General features: G+C 41.7%; 1 protein-coding gene across 1 annotated transcript; it reads left to right on the forward strand.

Moving 5' to 3' along the window:
• Positions 1-16,201: 16,201 nt before the first annotated feature.
• On the forward strand, positions 16,202-17,137 carry LOC308249866 (olfactory receptor 1f45-like; the record flags this gene model as incomplete). Its single annotated transcript, XM_080671893.1, has 1 exon — positions 16,202-17,137. The coding sequence occupies one exon, from the start codon at positions 16,202-16,204 to the stop codon at positions 17,135-17,137; it is 936 nt and encodes a 311-aa protein (XP_080528019.1).
• Between the last annotated feature and the right edge of the window lie 2,876 nt (positions 17,138-20,013).

Raw genomic sequence — 20,013 nt, forward strand, 5'->3', positions numbered from 1 at the left:
ACCAAACATTCCAGGAAGAACTAAAACCTATCCTCCTCAGACTATTCCAAAAAATTCAAGAGGAAGGAACACTTCCAAGCTCCTTCTATGAAGCCAGCATCACCCTAATACCAAAACCAGATAAAGACAACACAATGAAGGAGAATTACAGGCCAATATCCCTCATGAACGTAGATGCCAAAATCCTCAACAAAATTCTAGCAAATCGGATCCAGCAGTACATCAGAAAGATCATACACCATGACCAAGTAGGGTTTATCCCAGGAATGCAAGGATGGTACAATATCCGCAAATCAATCAATGTGATACATCACATAAACAAATTGAGAGATAAAAATCACATAGTCATATCAATTGATGCAGAAAAAGCATTTGACAAAATCCAACACCCTTTCTTGATAAAAACTCTCAACAAGGTGGGAATAGAAGGATCATACCTCAACATAATAAAAGCTATATATGATAAACCCACAGCTAACATCATACTCAAAGGGCAAAAACTAAAACCATTTCCCCTAAGAATAGGAACAAGACAGCGATGCCCACTCTCACCACTCCTGTTCGACATAGTACTGAAAGTATTAGCCATTGCAATTAGACAAGAAGAAGAAATAAAAGGCATCCAAATTGGAAAAGAAGAAGTAAAGCTGTCCTTATTTGCAGATGACATGATATTGTACATAAAAAACCCGAAAGACTCCATCAAAAAACTAACAGACTTAATAAATGAATTCGGCAATGTAGCAGGATACAAAATTAACACCAAGAAATCTATGGCATTTCTATACACCAACAGTGAACTTACAGAAAGAGAGACTAAAAAAGCAATCCCATTTTCCATCGCACCAAAAAAATTAAGATACTTAGGAATAAACCTAACCAAGGAGGTAAAAGACCTATACGCGGAAAACTACAGGACACTGAAAAAAGAGATAGAGGAAGATGTAAACAGATGGAAGAACATACCATGTTCATGGATTGGTAGAATCAACATCATTAAAATGTCCATACTACCCAAAGCAATCTATAGATTCAATGCACTCCCCATTAAAATACCAACGGCATATTTCACAGACCTAGAAAGAACTCTCCAAAAATTCATCTGGAATAAAAAAAGACCCCGAATAGCCACAGCAATCCTGAGAAAGAAGAATAAAGTAGGAGGGATCTCAATACCAGATTTCAAGCTGTATTACAAAGCCACTGTCCTCAAAACAGCCTGGTACTGGCACAAGAACAGACATATAGATCAATGGAACAGAATAGAGAATCCAGATATCGACCCAAACCAATATGCGCAATTAATATTTGACAAAGGAGGCATGAGCATACAATGGAGTCAAGACAGTCTCTTCAATAAATGGTGTTGGGAAAATTGGACAGATACATGCAAAAAAATGAAACTAGATCACCAACTTACACCATACACAAAAATAAACTCAAAATGGGTACAAGACTTAAATATAAGACGGGAAACCATAAAAATACTAGAGGAATCCACAGGCAGAGAAATCTCAGACATATGCCAAAAGAACTTTTTCACTGATACTGCCCCTAGGGCAATGGAAGCCAAAGAGAAAATAAACAAATGGGACTACATCAAAATAAAAAGCTTTTGCACAGCAAAAGAAACCATCAACAAAACAACAAGAAAGCCCACTGTATGGGAGAACGTATTTGCAAATGTTATCACTGATAAAGGTTTAATCTCCAACAGCTACAGGCAGCTTATACAACTTAATAAAAGGAAGATAAATGATCCAATAAAAAAATGGGCAACAGACCTAAATAGAATCTTTTCGAAAGAAGACAGAAGGAAGGCCAAGAGACACATGAAAACATGCTGAAAGTCACTAATTATCCGAGAGATGCAAATCAAAACAACAATGCGATACCATCTCACACCTGTCAGAATGGCTATCATCAACAAATCAACAAACAACAAGCGTTGGCGAGGATGCAGAGAAAAAGGAACCCTCGTGCACTGCTGGTGGGAATGCAGACTGGTGCAGCCACTGTGGAAAACAGTATGAAGTTTCCTCAAAAAACTGAAAATGGAACTCCCATTTGACCCAGTAATCCCACTCCTGGGAATATATCCTAAGAAACTAGAAACACCAATCAGAAAGGATATATGCACCCCTATGTTCATAGCAGCACAATTTACAATAGCTAAGATTTGGAAACAGCCTAAGTGCCCGTCAGCAGATGACTGGATCAGAAAACTATGGTACATCTACACAATGGAATACTATGCTGCCATAAAAAAGAAGGAATTACTACCATTTGTAGGCGCCTGGATGGAATTAGAGAACATTATGCTAAGTGAAATAAGCCAGTCAATGAAAGAAAAATACCACATGATCTCACTCATTTGGGGATAATGAAAAACATTATAAACTGATGAACAAAAAGATAGATACAGAGGCAGTAAAGCATCAAACAGACTGTCAAATTACAGCGGTAAGGTTAGGGAGAGGTGGGAGAAATAAGAGATCAACTGAAGGACTTATATGCATGTATATAAGAGTAACCAACGGATGCAAAACATTGGGGGGTGAGGGCATGTATGGGAGTGGGGTGGGGGGGCAATGGTAAGATATGTACACATATAATACCTTAATAAAAAAAATAGAAAACAAAAACAAAAATAAATAAATAAATAAATAAATAAATAAATAAACCTATGATTTGTATAATATGTTTTTTAAAAAGGAGGGTGGAGGGCCTGGATGGTATAATGGTTGGTGGTTGTATGCCACTGACAGAGGCATCTGATTGATTTTCTAATTCTAAGTCCATGAGTTCATGGTGATGATCACGGAGGTTTCCAGGAATACAAGCTACATCCGCAGCAACACTTCTTGGCATTTCTAACGCTGCATCAGCTCCTTTCTCCATTGCAGAGGGGAAGCTGAGAGTCCTCTCCACAATCAATGAGTTAGTTGGTCAGCTCTATAGTTTCTCTTTAAAGAAAAAAAAGAAAGAAAAGAAAACCATGCTCAGCATCATTAGTAAAATACAAATCAAAATCACAATGAGATACCCATTCACACCCATTAACATGACAATAATTTTTAAAAAATCAAGCAAAAAAACCAGTAAGTGTTGGCAGGTGTGTGCAGAAATTGGAACCATCATCCACTGTGGAGAGCTCAGTGGAATGCTGGTAAGAATGTGAAGTGGTGCAGCCACTATGAAAAACAGTTTGGCAGTTTCTCAAACGTAAAATATAGGATTGCTATATGACCCAGAAATTCTACTCCTGGATATATACCCAAAAGAATTGAAATTAGGTCCTCAAACAAACCTTGTATGCAAATGTTTACTGCAGCACTATTTATAACAGGCAGAAGGTGAAAACAATGCAAATGTCCTTCAACGAAAGACAGGACAAACAAAATGTGGTATTATGTAGTAACGGAATATTTAAAAAAAATATTTTTAATGATTTCAGAGAGGATAGGAGAGGGCAAGAGAGAGAGAAAAATCAATGGTGAGAGAGAATCATTGATTGGCTGCCTCTTGCATACCCCACACTGGGGATCAAGCCTGCAACATGGGTATGTAACCCTGGCTGGGAATCGAACATTGACCTCCTGGTTCACAGGTCAATGCTCAATCACTGAGCCATGCTGGCCAGGCTGGTACTGTAATATTATTCAGGAATTTAAAAATGAATTATTGATACATGCTACAACATGGGTGAATCTGAAAACATTATATTGAGTGAAAGAAACCAGACCCAAAATCTGTGGCCTTTTTATACACCAATAATGAATTCACAGAAAGAGAAATGAAAAAAAAAATCCCATTTCCTATTGCACCAAAAAAATTAAGATACCTAAGAAAGTATATAATCTTTAAATCATATATATATATATATATATATATATATATATATATTATCTTTCCAAGTTATTTCAAGACTTTGAGAATAACTTTCGGACATTTCATGGGCCCTTAAATGTTTTCAAAAGTCTGTTCTCTCTTAAAAGAAATATTTTTTAATTAAACCGATTGATACTTGAAATCGCATGGAAAGCTTTATCAAATAAAAATTAATCAATATATTTTACTTATATACATATATTAAATGTTATGAAGGTTTTGGCATCTTAGGAGGGCAAAATATTTCTTAAAATCCAATAGCAAAATTTTAAGACGGAATTTAAAGTAACAAGAAGCCCATAGCAGCCTGTATTTTAAATAGGTTGGTTATGGGGCAGCGTTTGTGCTTTGTGAATCAGATCTATAAGTTTACTAAATTTGCTTGCTTTGCTTTTTTAGTAAAAATACCTACTTAAATTACTTTATAAATTAGCTTTTTAAAATATAATCAAGGTCTCCTATAAATTAAGTTATATGAAAAGCCAATATTTTTATAAACAATTAAATTCTAATAAAGCCACCATTTTGGACTGCCTGGCTTGGCAGCCGCCATGTTGACCTCATGGCTTGCCACTCCCATGGGGGCTGCCATCTTGAAACAGCAAAGGCCAACCCCCTTCCTTTGAATAAGCCAATGTCTTTGTAAGCAATTTGATTAAGTCTTCTAAGAAAGTTACTGAGACCTCCCATAATCCCTCTGTATATGCAAATAAGCCAAAAGGGATACTCTTAAAAATAAAATTCTAAAAGGAGAAATTTGAAAATTTTGAAATCTCTTCCACTAATATTTACAGTGTAAACTAAGATTGTTGTTAAAGTATTAAATCTGACAGTAAATTAGTAGTCAACTTTAACGTAAAAGTGCTTGTGATATGGCTACTCAGATGTATGACCCAGTACTTATTATTGGTGTAAAAAAAAGCAAAGATTCTTTATTTTATTTTATTTTATTTTATTTTATTTTATTTTATTTTATTTTATTTTAATTTTATTGTTTGAAGTATTACAAATAGTAGTACATATGTCTCCTTTTTTTTCCCCATTGACCTCCCCCCGGCCTCCCCTACCCCCCAGTACATGCCTTTACTGCCCACCCCACCCCCGCCACAGTGTCTTGTATCCATTGGTTATGCTTATATGCATGCGTACAAGTCCTTCAGTTGATCTCTTACAGCCCACCCCGCAACCTCCCCTGCCTTCCCACTATAGTTTGACAGTCTGTTCAATGCTTCTTTGCCTCTGTATCTATTTTTCCCCATTTCTTTCCTTTAAAAAATCTTGCCTCTGCAGACTAGAAATAAACATATAATAACAAAAAATGTTTGAGTCCCAATTTTAATGTCCAACAGTTCTGAGTCCCCGTTTCAATGTCAAACAGTTCCTTATGTGTACATGTCAGCAATGATATCTGGATGGTGGGCACATGGTGGCAATGCAGGTCCGACCCTCTCTGGTTTGGTCCTAGGCAAGCTGCTGCATCGCACAGCTTCTGACTGATAGCGTGGCAAGGCGTCGTCAGCGTCTCCCATCTCTGGACTGTTTCTCCTCTTGTCTTCGTGGTTGGAGCAGACCTATCAATTCCTCTCTGTTGCAGGAATCCACATGGTCTTGGAGTTGTTTTCTGAAAATATACAAACCTATTCTCGACCAAAAGTTAATAAAGGAATCTTTTCTATATAATTGATTTGGGATCCTTTTTATTTTTGCCCACACGATTTTCCTTTGTCTTATTTAGACACCATGTGTGTTTTTCATGGGTGTCTTGAGGCAAAGATTCTTAAGTGAAACTCTCTGTAGCCTGAAAATTATTCTGGAAGGAAATAAAGAGGTTTCCTTCAAATGTCGTAAGGATAGTAATTGAAAGTCAATATATTTGGCCTCATAAACTGAAGTAAATAATTTGTGTTTTTGCCTCCCTGATAAAGTTTATGTTAAAGTTATTTAAAGACTAATTGTAGAAGTTTACAAGTGAAGTTAAAAATAAACCTTATTTCAAATTATTTAAAATTGGCTACTTGAAATAAGTGAATATTCAAGAAAATTTAATTGTACTGGACAAAAAACCTGTTTCTGAAGTACTAACAAAAAATTTTATTGATAGTTCATCTCATAGTAAAATTGCTTAACATGCAATGAATCCAAAGCAGTCATATTTCTGTGCAAAAATTAAAATTACCTCAGGCATTAACCATTTTTACAGATAGATCCAGTTCTGGAAAGGCTGGATCTACTGCATCAGGGGAGCAGAGGTCCTTCAAACCCCTTATATTTCAGTAGAAATACAAGCTCTTATTTATGCCTTAACAGATTTTGCTACGGAGCCCATCAACCTATAGTGACAGTGTTTATGTGGTAAGTATGGCCAAAATTATTGAAACAGCTACTATAGGGCACACTAATTCGGAGGAACTTTTCATTTATTTTTCAGCCTTCAAAATGTTATTTGAGAACGACAATTTCCATGTTTTATTGGAAGCAATGTCCTCAGTGTGTTATCCACTTCCCTGTGCCAACTTTAGGGGTAAATCCCCAAGGACTTAAACCTAATCAAATCTGGCAAAATGGATGTCACTCAATAGTAGAAAGAGCCAATCGTACCCTCAAAATCAATTACTAAAACAAAAAGGGAGAGACGGATGTTATGTGTCACCTCAAAACAAACTCAGTCATGCTCTTTATACTTTAAAATTTTTTGAATTGTGATGCACAGGATCGTACAGCAGCCGAAAGCCATCAGGCCTCCTGTACAATAGCCTCCACCGAGTTAGCTAGGTGGAAGGAAGCACAAACCAGACAAGAGTTTTATCAGATTCAGTAATAATGTGGGGAAGAGTTTGTGTTTTATATCTTTCCAGAAGGAGCAACGCAGCCAATTTGGGTGCCAGAGCGTTATGTGTGTCACCACAATGGACCCAGAGAAGCTTCTTGTCCCTTCACTCAAAAGGACTGAGAGTTGCCCCAATGACAGCAAAGCGGAAGAAGAAGAAAACTGAAGGCTACGCAAGGGACTGAGGTGCCAATATGGGGTCACCTGAAGAAGCTGACCACAGATGCTCAGCAAGTGGTGAAAGAACAGGGGGTTCAGGTAACCCCCTCCAACCTTTTTCTTGCTATGATGGCACTTGTCAGCTGCCAGGTGAGTATGGCTGCAGCAGAAACTTACTGGACTTAAGCTCCAGATCCCCCTATGATCAATCCAGCCACCTGGACTGGAGAATCAGTGCCAGTATTTACTAACAACACTAATATGGTCGGGGGTAGCTCCGACAAGCATATAACTCCTTCTTCCCAAGGTGATTATACTTATAATGGAGCTCCCTATTTGTTTATCAAAAAGGGGGACTTCAGGATGTTTGCAGCTTGGCCAAGAAAATAAGACGTCCTATGGAGGCACAAACATTGCTAACACTGAAGGCCCCTGGGATATGAGAAAATATGTTCAGACAGTTACTAAACTAGGATTTCCTAAGGCCACCCGATGGCTGTCTGATAAGCATCCCCCGCTCCCCTCCTGCCCTAACAGCACCACTACTGAGTTGGGAGCATTTCCTCAATGGCAAGATTGCGCCAGTCCTGTACCAGTGAGACATAATATTTCTGGCTCTGACTTGTATGTATTAGATTGGTCCCACAGGCTTGATGCTAAATATCCCTATCATGAGCCTATGTCACCAGGAGGTTTTGTAGGTAATGCCCTAACCACGAAAACAGGAAATTTACAGAAAGATCTGTGGTGTTTAGCCACTGCTCTTGACTTTCTTAATTTTACTGGCTCTTTCTTAGCTAATACTAAAGGAGCATGCACATCGAGCCCTTGCTATGGCTTATGAGCCTGTGTCCAGCCCCCATATGTATTGGTGACTGGAAATGTAAATATCACCAGATTTGACACCCATTATGCTGTCCAATGCCATTACTGTAACCTTACCAGCTGTGTTTCCAGGTATAACCTGAATGAAGATATATTAATTTTAAAGCAGCCTTCTTTTATTATGCTTCCTACCAACATAACAGGAAAATGGTATCATGATGCGGGCCTCCAGGCATTGCAGGAATTATACAATCAACTGTCCCGGGAAAAGTGTGCTTTGGGACTTATTATTTTTGGTATTGTTACCCTAGTTACTGTTATTGCATCTGCTGTGACTGCTTCTCTTGCTTTGACCCAAAGCATCCAGAATGCAAAGTTTGTCAATGAATTGGCTCAGAACACCTCAACTACATTTCAAGAAGATATAGACAAAAGGCTAGAAACAAAGCAAAACACTTTGGAAGCTGTAGTGATAGGACTAGGTAATCAATTAGAAAGTATCAAGATTAGACAGCAGCTGCAATGCCATGCTGCTTTTACATATATTTGTGTGACTTCAGCCAGCTATAACAGTTCTCTATGGGATTGGAATAAAATCAAGATGCACCTACAGGGAATATGGCATCATAATAATATCAGTATAGACCTAGTGCGGCTACACAAACATGTGCAAGCCATTCAGAATAGTCATGATGAAATTATATCTCCGGCAAAACTGGCAAAAAAAATTGCTGGATGATTTAAAAGAATTTAATCCATGGAATATGTTAAAAAACACCGCCTGGTACCTAATTGGATTCCTTTGTGTACTACTAATCTTATCCTGCTTTTTTTCAGTCATCAGCAAGCTCCTGCGATCTCAAGTCCAAAGGCTCCAACTAGATGTCCACAAGCTACACTTAAAAATGAAAAACGGGGGAGATGTAGAGGGCCCCCTGGGAAGGCACATGGGTATTCTTTAATTATTGTCAGCTGAACCCAGTGGCATCGGCAAAGCCACGCCCTGGGAACACACCTTGCCAAAAGGGCAAGGGTGTTGTCAGCTTGACCTTCATTTCAGCCCATGGTGTGGGGAAGTGCATTTTGATATCTAAATCCAGCCTAGCACCAGGAATGCTCAGGCCTACTCAAGAATGCAAATAATCTCCTTTGTCTTGACCTTTTGGTGAAACTTCCTGGTATTTGGGGGTATAAAATAAACACACTGCATTGGCTCTGGGTCACTGTCTCTCCATCAGAAGAGGGCAGCGGTCCATCCGGCCCCAGCTTTTCTTTCTATCTCTGTGTCTTGTCTCTTTCTTTTATTTCTCAATCCCCAGCCACCTCTACTCAGGAATTGGACCCGCTCTCTAGCCACGCTGGACGCGGAAAAGAGAGAAAATAGTTACAATCTAGAACAAACTCTCCAAAAAATTCATCTGGAATAAAAAAAGACCCCGAATAGCCACAGCAATCCTGAGAAAGAAGAACAAACTGGAGGGATCACAAAACCAGTTATTAAGCTATATTACCAAGCTGCAGTTCTCAAAACTGCCTGGTACTGGCATAAGAACAGACATATAGACCAATGGAACAGAACAGAGAACCCAGAAATCGACTCAAGCCATTATACTCAATTAATATTTGACAAAGGAGGAAAGAGCATACAATGGAGTCAAGACAGTCTCTTCAATAAATAGTGCTGGGAAATTTGGTCAGATACATGCAAAAAAATGAAAGTAGACCACCAACTTACACCATACACAAAAACAAACTCAAAATCGATAAAGGACTTAAATGTAAGATGGGAAACCATAAAAATCCTACAAGATTCCATAGGCAGCAAAATAGCAGACATATGTTGAGCATTATCTTTACAGACACAGCTCCTAGGGCAATGGCGACCAAGGAGAAAATAAACAAATAGGACTACATCAAAATAAAAAGCTTCTGCACAGCAAAAGAAACCATCAACAAAACAACAAGAAAGCCCACTGCATGGGAGAACATTATTTGCCAATGATATTTCAGATAAGGGTTTAATCTCCAAAGTTTACAGAGACTCATAAAACTTAACAAAAGGAAGATAAACAATCCAATAAAAAAATGGGCAAAGGATCTAAATAGATACTTTTCGAAAGAGGACGTACAGAAGGCCGAGAGACATATGAAAACATGTTCAAAGTCACTAATCATCCAAGAGATGCTAATCAAAACGAGATACCATCTCACACCTGTCAGAATGGCTATCATCAACAACTCAACAAATGACAAGTGCTGGCGAGGATGCGGAGAAAAAGGAACCCTCTTGCACTGGTGGTGGGAATGCAGACTGGTGCAGCCACTGTGGAGAACAGTATGGAGTTTCTTCAAAAAACTAAAAATGGAACTCCCATTTGACCCAGTAATCCCACTTCTAGGAATATATCCCAAGAAATCAGAAACACCAATCAGAAAGGATATATGTACCCCTGTATTCATAGCAGCACAATTCACCATAGCTAAGATTTGGAAACAGCCTAAGTGCCCATCAGCAGATGAGTAGATTAAAAAACTGTGGTACATCTACACAATGGAATATACGCAGCTATAAAAAAGATGGCACTTTTACCATTTGCAACAGCATGGATGGAACTGGAGAGCATTATGCTAAGTGAAATAAGCCAGTCAGAGAAAGATAAATATCACATGATCTCACTCATATGTGGGATATAATGATCAACATAATGTGATAAATAAGAATAGATCCAGAGACAAATGGCAGGGGAGGGGCGGGGGTGGTTAGAGAGCAACCAAAGGACTTGTATGCATGCATATTAGCATAACCAATGGACACAGACACTGGGGCGGTGGGGGCTTGCCCGGGGTGGGAATGGCTGGGGGGGGGGGGGGGGGCGCGGTGATGTCAATGGGGAGAAAAAGGAGACATATGTAAAATGTTAGACAATAATAAAAAATAAATAAATAAAAAGAAAGAAACCAGACCTGAAAGTCTGTATAATTCCATCTATATTACATTTGCATAATAGACAAATCTATAGAGATAGAAAGATTAGTGATCACCTGATTCTGGAGGAAGAGTGGAAAAAGGGGAAGGGTAAGGTTGAATGCTAAAATTTACAAGGTTTCTTTTTGCTGAAAATATTCTGAAACTGATTATGGAAGTAGTTGCACAGTTCTGTGTTTGTACTAGAAACCTTTGGATTGTACACACACAATGCGATATTACCCAGTCATATTAAATTAAAAATATTTTACGTGTGTGCTCAGGACCATTTATGTTCACCAGTTTTGCCCTGCAGTCAGACTACCTAAATCGAGCCCTAAATCTGCCACTTCAAGCCGTGTGATGAGGGGCAAGTGAGATTCTCAGTTTCCTTCCTCACTGGGCTTTGGTGAGAGTTATAGGACATTGTTGGAGAGTGGGAATTTTTGAGCACTACTGAGGCCATGGACTATGCCCCAGATAGAGTTGTCAGTGCTGACACCAGGCTAGGCCTTGAGATACGGTCTCACGGCCTCTTCCCAGCACCTAGGCCTTCTTCCATAGAACACTGTCAGCTTTCTGAAGAACAGGATGACCCTATAAATAACACGGTCGTCAATGGCATGATCCTGACGTTGCTTAGGAAAAACTGTTTTGTCTTGGGTTACTTGCTCTGCAAAAACAGGATGTGGTTAATGTGCATAAAAGTGGTCCTGCACAAAGGGTAGGGGCTGCTCTCTGGACTCCCTGCGTGGAGAAAGGTAGAGCAGTCACCGGCCGGCTGGCTGGCCAGCTGGCCGGCTAATAAAGGCTCCCTAAATTTTAATTTGGTCTGGGCTCCAGTGGTCATTCACTCGCGCTCGCTCCACAACAGACATGGCATGCTTATCACAGCTCCAACCACATAACAAATACTAGAACCATTCTTAGCCATAAAGTAGTTTCAAAACTTCTTCATAGGAAACATTGGCTGCATTCTATCCTTTGTCAACCAAGAGGCCCAGGTCTGAGGAAAGACAAAGCCCTTGAGACAAAATTCTCTCCCACAGCAGGGCCTAGGCTCAAAGGCCCCACTAGGGAAGGTGAGTTAACTGCATTCATTCTGACAAGGCTCTCTGAGCATCATGCCCCAGGGGCCAGAGAGTCTGGTATAAACCTGATGGAGAGGTTCTGTGTGCTCCCAGAGAAAGCATCTTCCTCCTCCACAGCCACAGGACAAACGTGAGGCAGCAGCAGTCCCAACCCCCTGGAAACACGACACCTGAGGGCTGAGAAGTCCTGGGATTGATGCAGGTACAGAGGTCATGGGTCAAGTAAGTGTGTCAGGTAGATGAGTTGCAGGGGCGTGGCCTTACTGCCATGGACCTTCCCCTCAGAGGTGGGGGTGCTCTCTGCTCAGTTTCACCCACAAGGACTTAAGATGCTCTGCACAAGCCTCAGGAGTGGGCAGCATGATGGGGAATGGGTGGAGAGGGGACAACAGAACCAGAGCCTGGCTGGATCCCAGTTCCAAGCAGGAGTTACGTTTGGCTGCCTCATGGGGCTGGAGGGCTCAGTGGAACGCAGTGTGTCAGTGGTTAGCTCAAAGGTGGATTGCATCAAATAGATGTAATTGTCCCGTTCAGTTTGTGCGGGTGATGCAGAGGGGAGAGTTCGTAGAGCTTCAGCCTAGAGTGGTCCTCAGGGGGAGAGATTTTGACTTCTCCCCAAGTGGCCTCAAGGTCTTTTTGCAGCCCGAGTGGGAGGGGGCGCTACTGGCATCCAGTGGGTCAAGGCCAGGGGTCAACTTCCTACAATAATACACAGGACAATCCCCTCCACAAAGAAAAGATCCGGCCCCCCATGTCAGTGGTGTCCTGGTTGAGAGCCCCTTGTTCCACTCAGTAGAGGGGGCCTGGAAAGCATTCCTGCAGAAGGGAAGGCAGGTGGGTGAGGGGAAGCAGCAGGTACAAAGGACCTAAGGCAGGAGAGGGGAACTGCAGATGTGGGAGGGAGCGGAGCAGTGGTGAGCCTGGCAGGGTGAGGCTGGGGGAGACCCACCTACCTTTGCAGCCACTTAGGCTGCAGTATGGAAAGCACTGAGGGGGAGACAGTGGCCATGCAGAGACCACTCCATCATGGGTCCTCCAGGTGGGAGATGACAGTGGCTCCCGCTGGGAATAAACTTTCTGCTTCTGTCCAAGAGATGAAGATGATGTTGTACATCTACAAATTAGGCTTCGATGGAATGTGAGAGGTGAGAGAGGAGTTGGGTGAGCTGGCTAGGGTTGTGAGGCTGTGCAACTGTGGAATGGTGCCGTGCAGGACTCCCAGGGCCACCCCCAGCAGCCCTGGTGGGGGCGCCCATATGGACCGGTGAGACTGGAGTGCCTGGGGAAGGAGGTGTCTGGGGGTGATGTCCAGGAAGCAGGATAATCACGTAGCAGTTTGGAGAGACGTGGGTGCTGGAAACAGAAATTCAGTCATTGAATGTAATGTGCAAGGGAGTGTGGAGGATGAGAGAGTCCTCTCATCAAGACACCGGCCACCTGTATCATAACAATTCTCACGCCTCAGAGGGGCCTTGAGCCTAGCGTGGCGGCCAGTGTACAGGTTGCAGGGTGAACAGCCCTCCTGGCTTCTGAGCATAGGACTCCAGAGATACAAAAGCCAGACATTGTCTCACAGAGAAATGCGGGCACTCCCCTCCTCAGCCCTCGGTGGAAGAGGACGGTCATGACAAAGCTTTGGAGAGTCTATTATTTTCACTCATGTTTGTGGCTGCTCCCTGGAGAGATTTCTACCTCTCCACCCCCTGGACGCAAGGCTTGGCCATTGAAATGTGAGTGAAGGTGAGCGGGGGGTGTTCCGGGCAGAAGCTCTTAGGAGCCAGCGTACAATGCACTTTTCCCACTGCTGCAATGACTGGCAGTGTCCCTACAAAGGTCTGTCCACCAGTCTGAGTCCGGGACTGAATTCATCACAGAGCACTACCATAGCTCCCTGCGAGGGACATGGAGCCTGAGTGAGAAATCAGCCTTCGTTGCTGCCAGCCAGTGAGGTCTGGGCCTGTATGCAACTGCAGCATGATTAAATCTAAACTGACTAATTCAGAGCCGACGGGCTGTCCAGTGGAGGCCAGAATAAGGTTCATGCAAGTCTCACCTGGCACATGGGGTCCAAATTTTGGACAAAGATCATCTGTTTCTAAGGTTGATGTTAAAAAAACATAGGATGAGTATAATTAGCTCCCTTTGGAAATAACTTACTCCAAGATATAATGAATCAGTACAAGCTCTCACAGCCAAGGAGGAGAGAGACATCACTGGTGTAAAAGATACACCCTTGTAACATTTAAGATTAGTGCCTTCAATCTGGCCATTGTCTCTCAGTGGTTTCTGACCTATGAATCATGGTTCAATTCCCAGTCAGGGCACATGTCAGGTCGCAGGCTCGGTTCCCAGTGAGGGTTGTGCAGGAGGCAGCCAATCAATAATTCTTTCTCATCATTGATGTTTCTATCTCTCTCTTCGTCTCTGAAGTCAATTAAAAAGTATATTTTTAAAGAGAGTGGTGCCCTTTTTAAAAAAGCATCCTTTTAAAGATCTCCACACTCAGTGTCTCATTTAATTCTCTCAGGAAACTGAGGCTTTGGGCTTGTCTGTCACTGACTCACACAGCTAATGTGTCAGCAATGGCGTTCAAACAGGATGCATCTGGACCCCAGAGACTTTACTCTCAAACACTAAGACTTTTTTAAATTGAGGCATAATTGACACAACATTATGTTAGTTTCAGGTGTGCAACATAATCATTTTATATTTGTGTATACTGAGAAATGATCACCACAACAGGTCTAGTTAACATCCATCAGCACAAAAGTTCTTGTGATGAGAACTTTAACAATCTACTCTCTTCAAAAACTAAAAGCATTTCCCCTGAGAACAGGAACAAGACAGGGATGTCCGCTTTCACCACTCTTATTCAACATAGTACTGGAAGTTCTAGCCACAGCGATCAGACAAGAAGAAGAAATAAAAGGCACCCAAATTGGAAAGGAGGAAGTAAAACTCTCAGTATTGGCAGATGACATGTATTGTATATAGAAAACCTCAAAGACTCCACCAAAAAACTGCGAGATTTAAAAAATGAATTTGGCACGGTATCAGCATACACAAAATCCACTATTTTAGCAACTTTCAAATATACAATCCAGTATTGTTAACTATGGTCACTATGATGCACAATACATCCCCAGGACTTATTTACTTTAAACTGGAAATCTGTACCTTTTAGCTCCCTTCATCCATTTTGCGCCTCCTCCACCCCAGCCCCTGTCACTCACCAGTCTGTTCTAAGAGATCTTAACTCTCAGAAAAATACATAAAGTTCAACATGTTACGTATTAACTCATTACATCTTCACAACAACTCTGTGGGGCAGATATATTACTATCCTAATTTTACAGATGAGAAAACTATGGCACAGAGAGGTTAATTGACTTGCCTAATGTCACACAGCTAGTAAGTGGCTGAGCTGGGATTTAAATCAAGGCTGTCTGATTTTGTCTTTGATACCTTTATCCCTCTAGTGTTCATTTTTATTTTAAAAAAACACACCTCTGGAAATATTTATGCTGTTTATTTTGTTTTTATTTCTTTTCCTCCATCTTTATTGAGTTACATATTGACTGATAAAAATGATACGTGCCTAGGTGCAAACCTTGATTTGTTTTTTTTTTTTTTTTTTTTTTTTTTTTTTTTTTTTTAAATATATTTTATTGATATTTCACAGAGAGGAAGGGAGAGGGATAGAGAGCTAGAAACATCGATGAGAGAGAAACATCGATCAGCTGCCTCCTGCACACCTCCCACTGAGGATGTGCCCGCAACCAAGGTACATGCCCTTGACCGGAATCGAACCCGGGTCCTTTTAGTCCGCAGGCCGACGCTCTATCCACTGAGCCAAACCGGTTTCGGCACCTTGATTTGTTGATACGCTGTAAAATCATTGCCATAGCCAAGTTAATTAACATGTCACTGTTTTGATAGCATCCCTGAGAGTTCGCACTATGAAAAATAATTGTCCATATAATATGTCAGATATGAATGGAAGCCCCTTGGGCTTATTTTTCTTACTAGTATAACAAGCCTAAAAGGTAAGAATGATTAATCCCGCCCTGGCTGGTTTGGCTCAGTGGAAAGAGTGTTGGCCTGTGGACTGAAGGGTCCCGGGTTTGATTCCGGTCAAGGGCACATGCCTGGGTTGCGAGCTTGGTCCCCAGTAGGGGTTGTGCAGGAGACAGCTGATCAATGATTCTCTCTCATCATTGATGTTTCTATCTCTCTCTCCCTTCTCCCTTCCTCTCTCAAATCAATGAAAATATATATAAAAGGGAATTATTAATCCGCTGTAAGAAATGAGGGAACTGAGGCTCAGAGAAGTTGAGATGCACCTGGAAAGATGAGTGGGAAAGGCAGCCATGGGTGACTGGTTTCCTCCCCGGGAGTCTCCCACGCTGATGCCCTTGCTTCTGGTTGTAGGACTGCCTGGACATGGCCAATCAGACCCAGGTCTCTGAATTCATCCTCCTCGGCCTTTCTGAGCAGCCCCAGCAGCAGCAGGTGCTCTTGGGGCTCTCCTGCAGCCTGTATGTGATTGGTTGCCTGGGGAACCTGCTCACCATCCTGGCCATCGTCTCAGACCCTCACCTGCACAGCCCCATGTACTTCTTCCTCAGCAACTTATCTCTACTCGACATCTGCTTCACCTCCACCACCATCCCCAAGATGCTGCTGAACCACCTGTGCGGGCTCACCACCATCTCCTCCTCCGCTTGCCTGGTCCAGATGTATTTCTTCATCACCTTTGGGGCAGCCGACAGCATCCTTCTCTCGGCCATGGCTTATGACCGCTACCTGGCCATCTGCCGCCCGCTGCACTACATGACAATCATGAGCATGCTTCGCTGTGCCTTGCTGGTGGCGGTACCCTGGATCTTGGCCAACATCATCTCCATGGTCCACACTATTCTGATGACCCGATTGTCCTTTTACATCAATAGGATCCCACACTTCTTCTGTGACATCAACGCCTTAATCAAGCTCTCCTGCTCTGACACGCACGTCAACGAGATGCTGATGTTGGTGCTTGGGGGTTTCGGGGTTCTGGTCCCTTTTGTGTGCATCATGGCCTCTTACACGCCCATCGCTGTGGCTGTGTGGAAGGTGCCCTCCGCCCGGGGGAAGTGGAAAGCGTTCTCCACCTGTGGCTCTCACCTTTGTGTCGTCTCTCTCTTCTACGGGACTATCATTGGGGTCTACTTCAACCCTGCATCCACACACACCACCCACAGGGACATGGCAGCCACAGTGATGTACACCATGGTGACCCCCATGCTGAACCCCTTCATCTACAGCCTGCGGAACCGAGATCTGAGGAGCGCCCTCAGGAAACTTCTCAGCCACAACCACTTGGCTAAGCCTCTTTGAACACTCTTCTTATACCTTGCTCTGCAAGTAAACTACTGCTTCCCAATGTTAGAACTCAGGGTGGCATTTCTTTTCCTTTCCTTTCCTTTCCTTTCCTTTCCTTTCCTTTCCTTTCCTTTCCTTTCCTTCCCTTTCCTTTCCTTTCCTTCCCTTTCTTTTCTAAAGGTGGAAACAAAGTGATTATTCATGTAAGTTCTTTATTTTTAATATATTTTGAATATATTTGACATATTACATTGTAAGGTGTACAATGTGTGTTAATTTGAGATATACATTGTAATATGATTGCCATTGTAGCGATACTTAGTACTTGTCACATTACATAATTATCCTCTCTTTTTAGTGGTTGAGATAATTAAGATTTATTCTCTTAGCTAGTTTGAAGATTGTAGTACAATATTGTTGTCTGTATTCATTATACTGTGCATTAGATCCCTATGGCTTATTTACCACTCATTGAAAGTCTGTATCTTTAAACATCAATCTTGTCTTCCCAACCCCCATCTCCTAGTAACCACCATTCTGTTTTTCCACGAGTTTGATTTTTTTAGAGTACACATATAAGTGGTGTCATACACTACTTGTCTTCCTCTGACTTATCTCACTTAGCATAATGTGCTCAAGGTCCATCCAAGTTATTGCAAATGGCAGGATATACTCCTTTTTCATGGCTGAAAAGTATCATATATATATATGTATATATATAAATATATATATACTGTATATATATATATATACATGTATATACATATATATACAGTATATATATCTCCTATATAATAAAAGCCTAATATGCTAAGTGTCCAATCGTTCGTTCAACCAATCAAAGCATAATATGCTAAAGATATGCTAAGGCCACTCAACCGCTTGCTCTAACGTTCACTGACCACCAGGGGGCAGACAGTCGACCGGTTGACCAGTTGTTATGATGTGCACTGACCACCAGGGAGCAGATGCTGTGATCAGTAGATTAGCTTGCTGCTGGGGTCCGGCCAATTGGGACTAAGCGAGACAGGCTGGACACACCCCAGAGGTCTCCTGCCATCCCTTCCCACTGGCCAACCTTCCACATCCCTCTGCGGCCCCGATGGTGCACTGGTAGGGTCCCTCGGCCTGGCCTGCCCCTTCTCGCAATCTGGGACCCCTCAGGGGATGTTGGAGAGCCGTTTCAGCCAATTACCACAGGCCAGGCTGAGGGTCCCCACTGGTGAATGAATTCATGCACCAGGCCTCTATATATATATAACTTCATTTTTTTATCCATTTATTCACTGATGTGCATTTAGGTTGTTTCCATACTTGGCTATTGTGAATAATGCTACAATAAACATAGGAATGCACATATCTTTTCTAAACCCTGTTTTCTTTCTTTTTTTTAAAAAAAAAATTATTTTAAAAAAATATATTTTATTGATTCTTTACGGAGAGGAAGGGAGAGGGATAGAGAGTTAGAAATATCGATGAGAGAGAAACATCGATCAGCTGCCTCCTGCACACTCCCTACTGGGTATGTGCCCACAACCACGGTACATGCCCTTAACCAGAATCGAACCTGGGACCCTTGAGTCCACAGGCTGACGCTCTGTCCACTGAGCCAAACCAGTTAGGGCTCTAAACCCTGTTTTCATTTCCTTTGGGTATATATCCAGAAATGGAATTATTGGATTGTATGGTAGGTCTATTTATCTCAATACCAGATTTCAAGCTGTGTTACAAAGCCACTGTTCTCAAAACAGCCTGGTACTGGCACAAGAACAGACATATAGACCAATGGAATAGAATAGAGAACCCAGATATCAACCCAAACCAATATGCTCAATTAATATTTGACAAAGGAGGCATGAACATACAATGGAGTCAAGACAGTCTCTTCAATAAATGGTGTTGGGAAAATTGGACAGATACATGCAAAAAAATGAAACTAGACCAACTTACACCATACACAAAAATAAACTCAAAATGGATAAAGGACTTAAACATAAGTCGGGAAAACATAACAATACTAGAGGAATCCACAGGCAGAGAAATCTCAGACATATGCCAAAGCAATTTCTTCACTGATACTGCTCCTAGGGCAATGGAAACTAAAGAGAAAATAAACAAATGGGACTACATCAAAATAAAAAGTTTTGCACAGCAAAGGAAACCATCAATAAAACAACAAGAAAGCCCACTGCATGGGAGAACATATTTGCAAATGTTATCACTGATAAAGGTTTAATCTCCAACATTTACAGGGAACTCATACAACTTAATAAAAGGAAGATAAATGATCCAATTAAAAAGTGGGCAACGGACCTAAATAGAATCTTTTCGAAAGAAGACAGAAGGAAGGCCAAGAGACACATGAAAACATGCTGAAAGTCACTAATTATCCAAGAGATGCAAATCAAAACGACAATGCGGTACCATCTCACACCTGTCAGAATGGCAATCATCAACAAATCAACAAACAACAAGTGCTGGCAAGGATGCAGAGAAAAAGGAACCCTTGTACACTGCTGGTGGGAATGCAGACTGGTGCAGCCACTGTGGAGAACAATATGGGGTTTCCTCAAAAAATGAAAAATGGAGCTCCCATTTGACCCAGTAATCCCACTTCTAGGAATATATCCCAAGAAACTAGAAACACCAGTCAGAAAGGATATATGTACCCCTATGTTCATAGCAGCACAATTCACCATAGCTACGATTTGGAAACAGCCTAAATGCCCATCAGCAGATGAGTGGATTAGAAAACTATGGTACATCTATACAATGGAATACTACGCTGCTATAAAAAGAAGGAATTCTTACCATTTGCAGCAGCATGGATGGAACTGGAGAGCATTATGCTAAGTGAAATAAGCCAGGCAATGAAAGAAAAATACCATATG

This window comes from Plecotus auritus, assembly GCF_963455305.1.
Source record: "Plecotus auritus genome assembly, chromosome: 6".
Classification (NCBI taxonomy): domain Eukaryota; kingdom Metazoa; phylum Chordata; class Mammalia; order Chiroptera; family Vespertilionidae; genus Plecotus; species Plecotus auritus.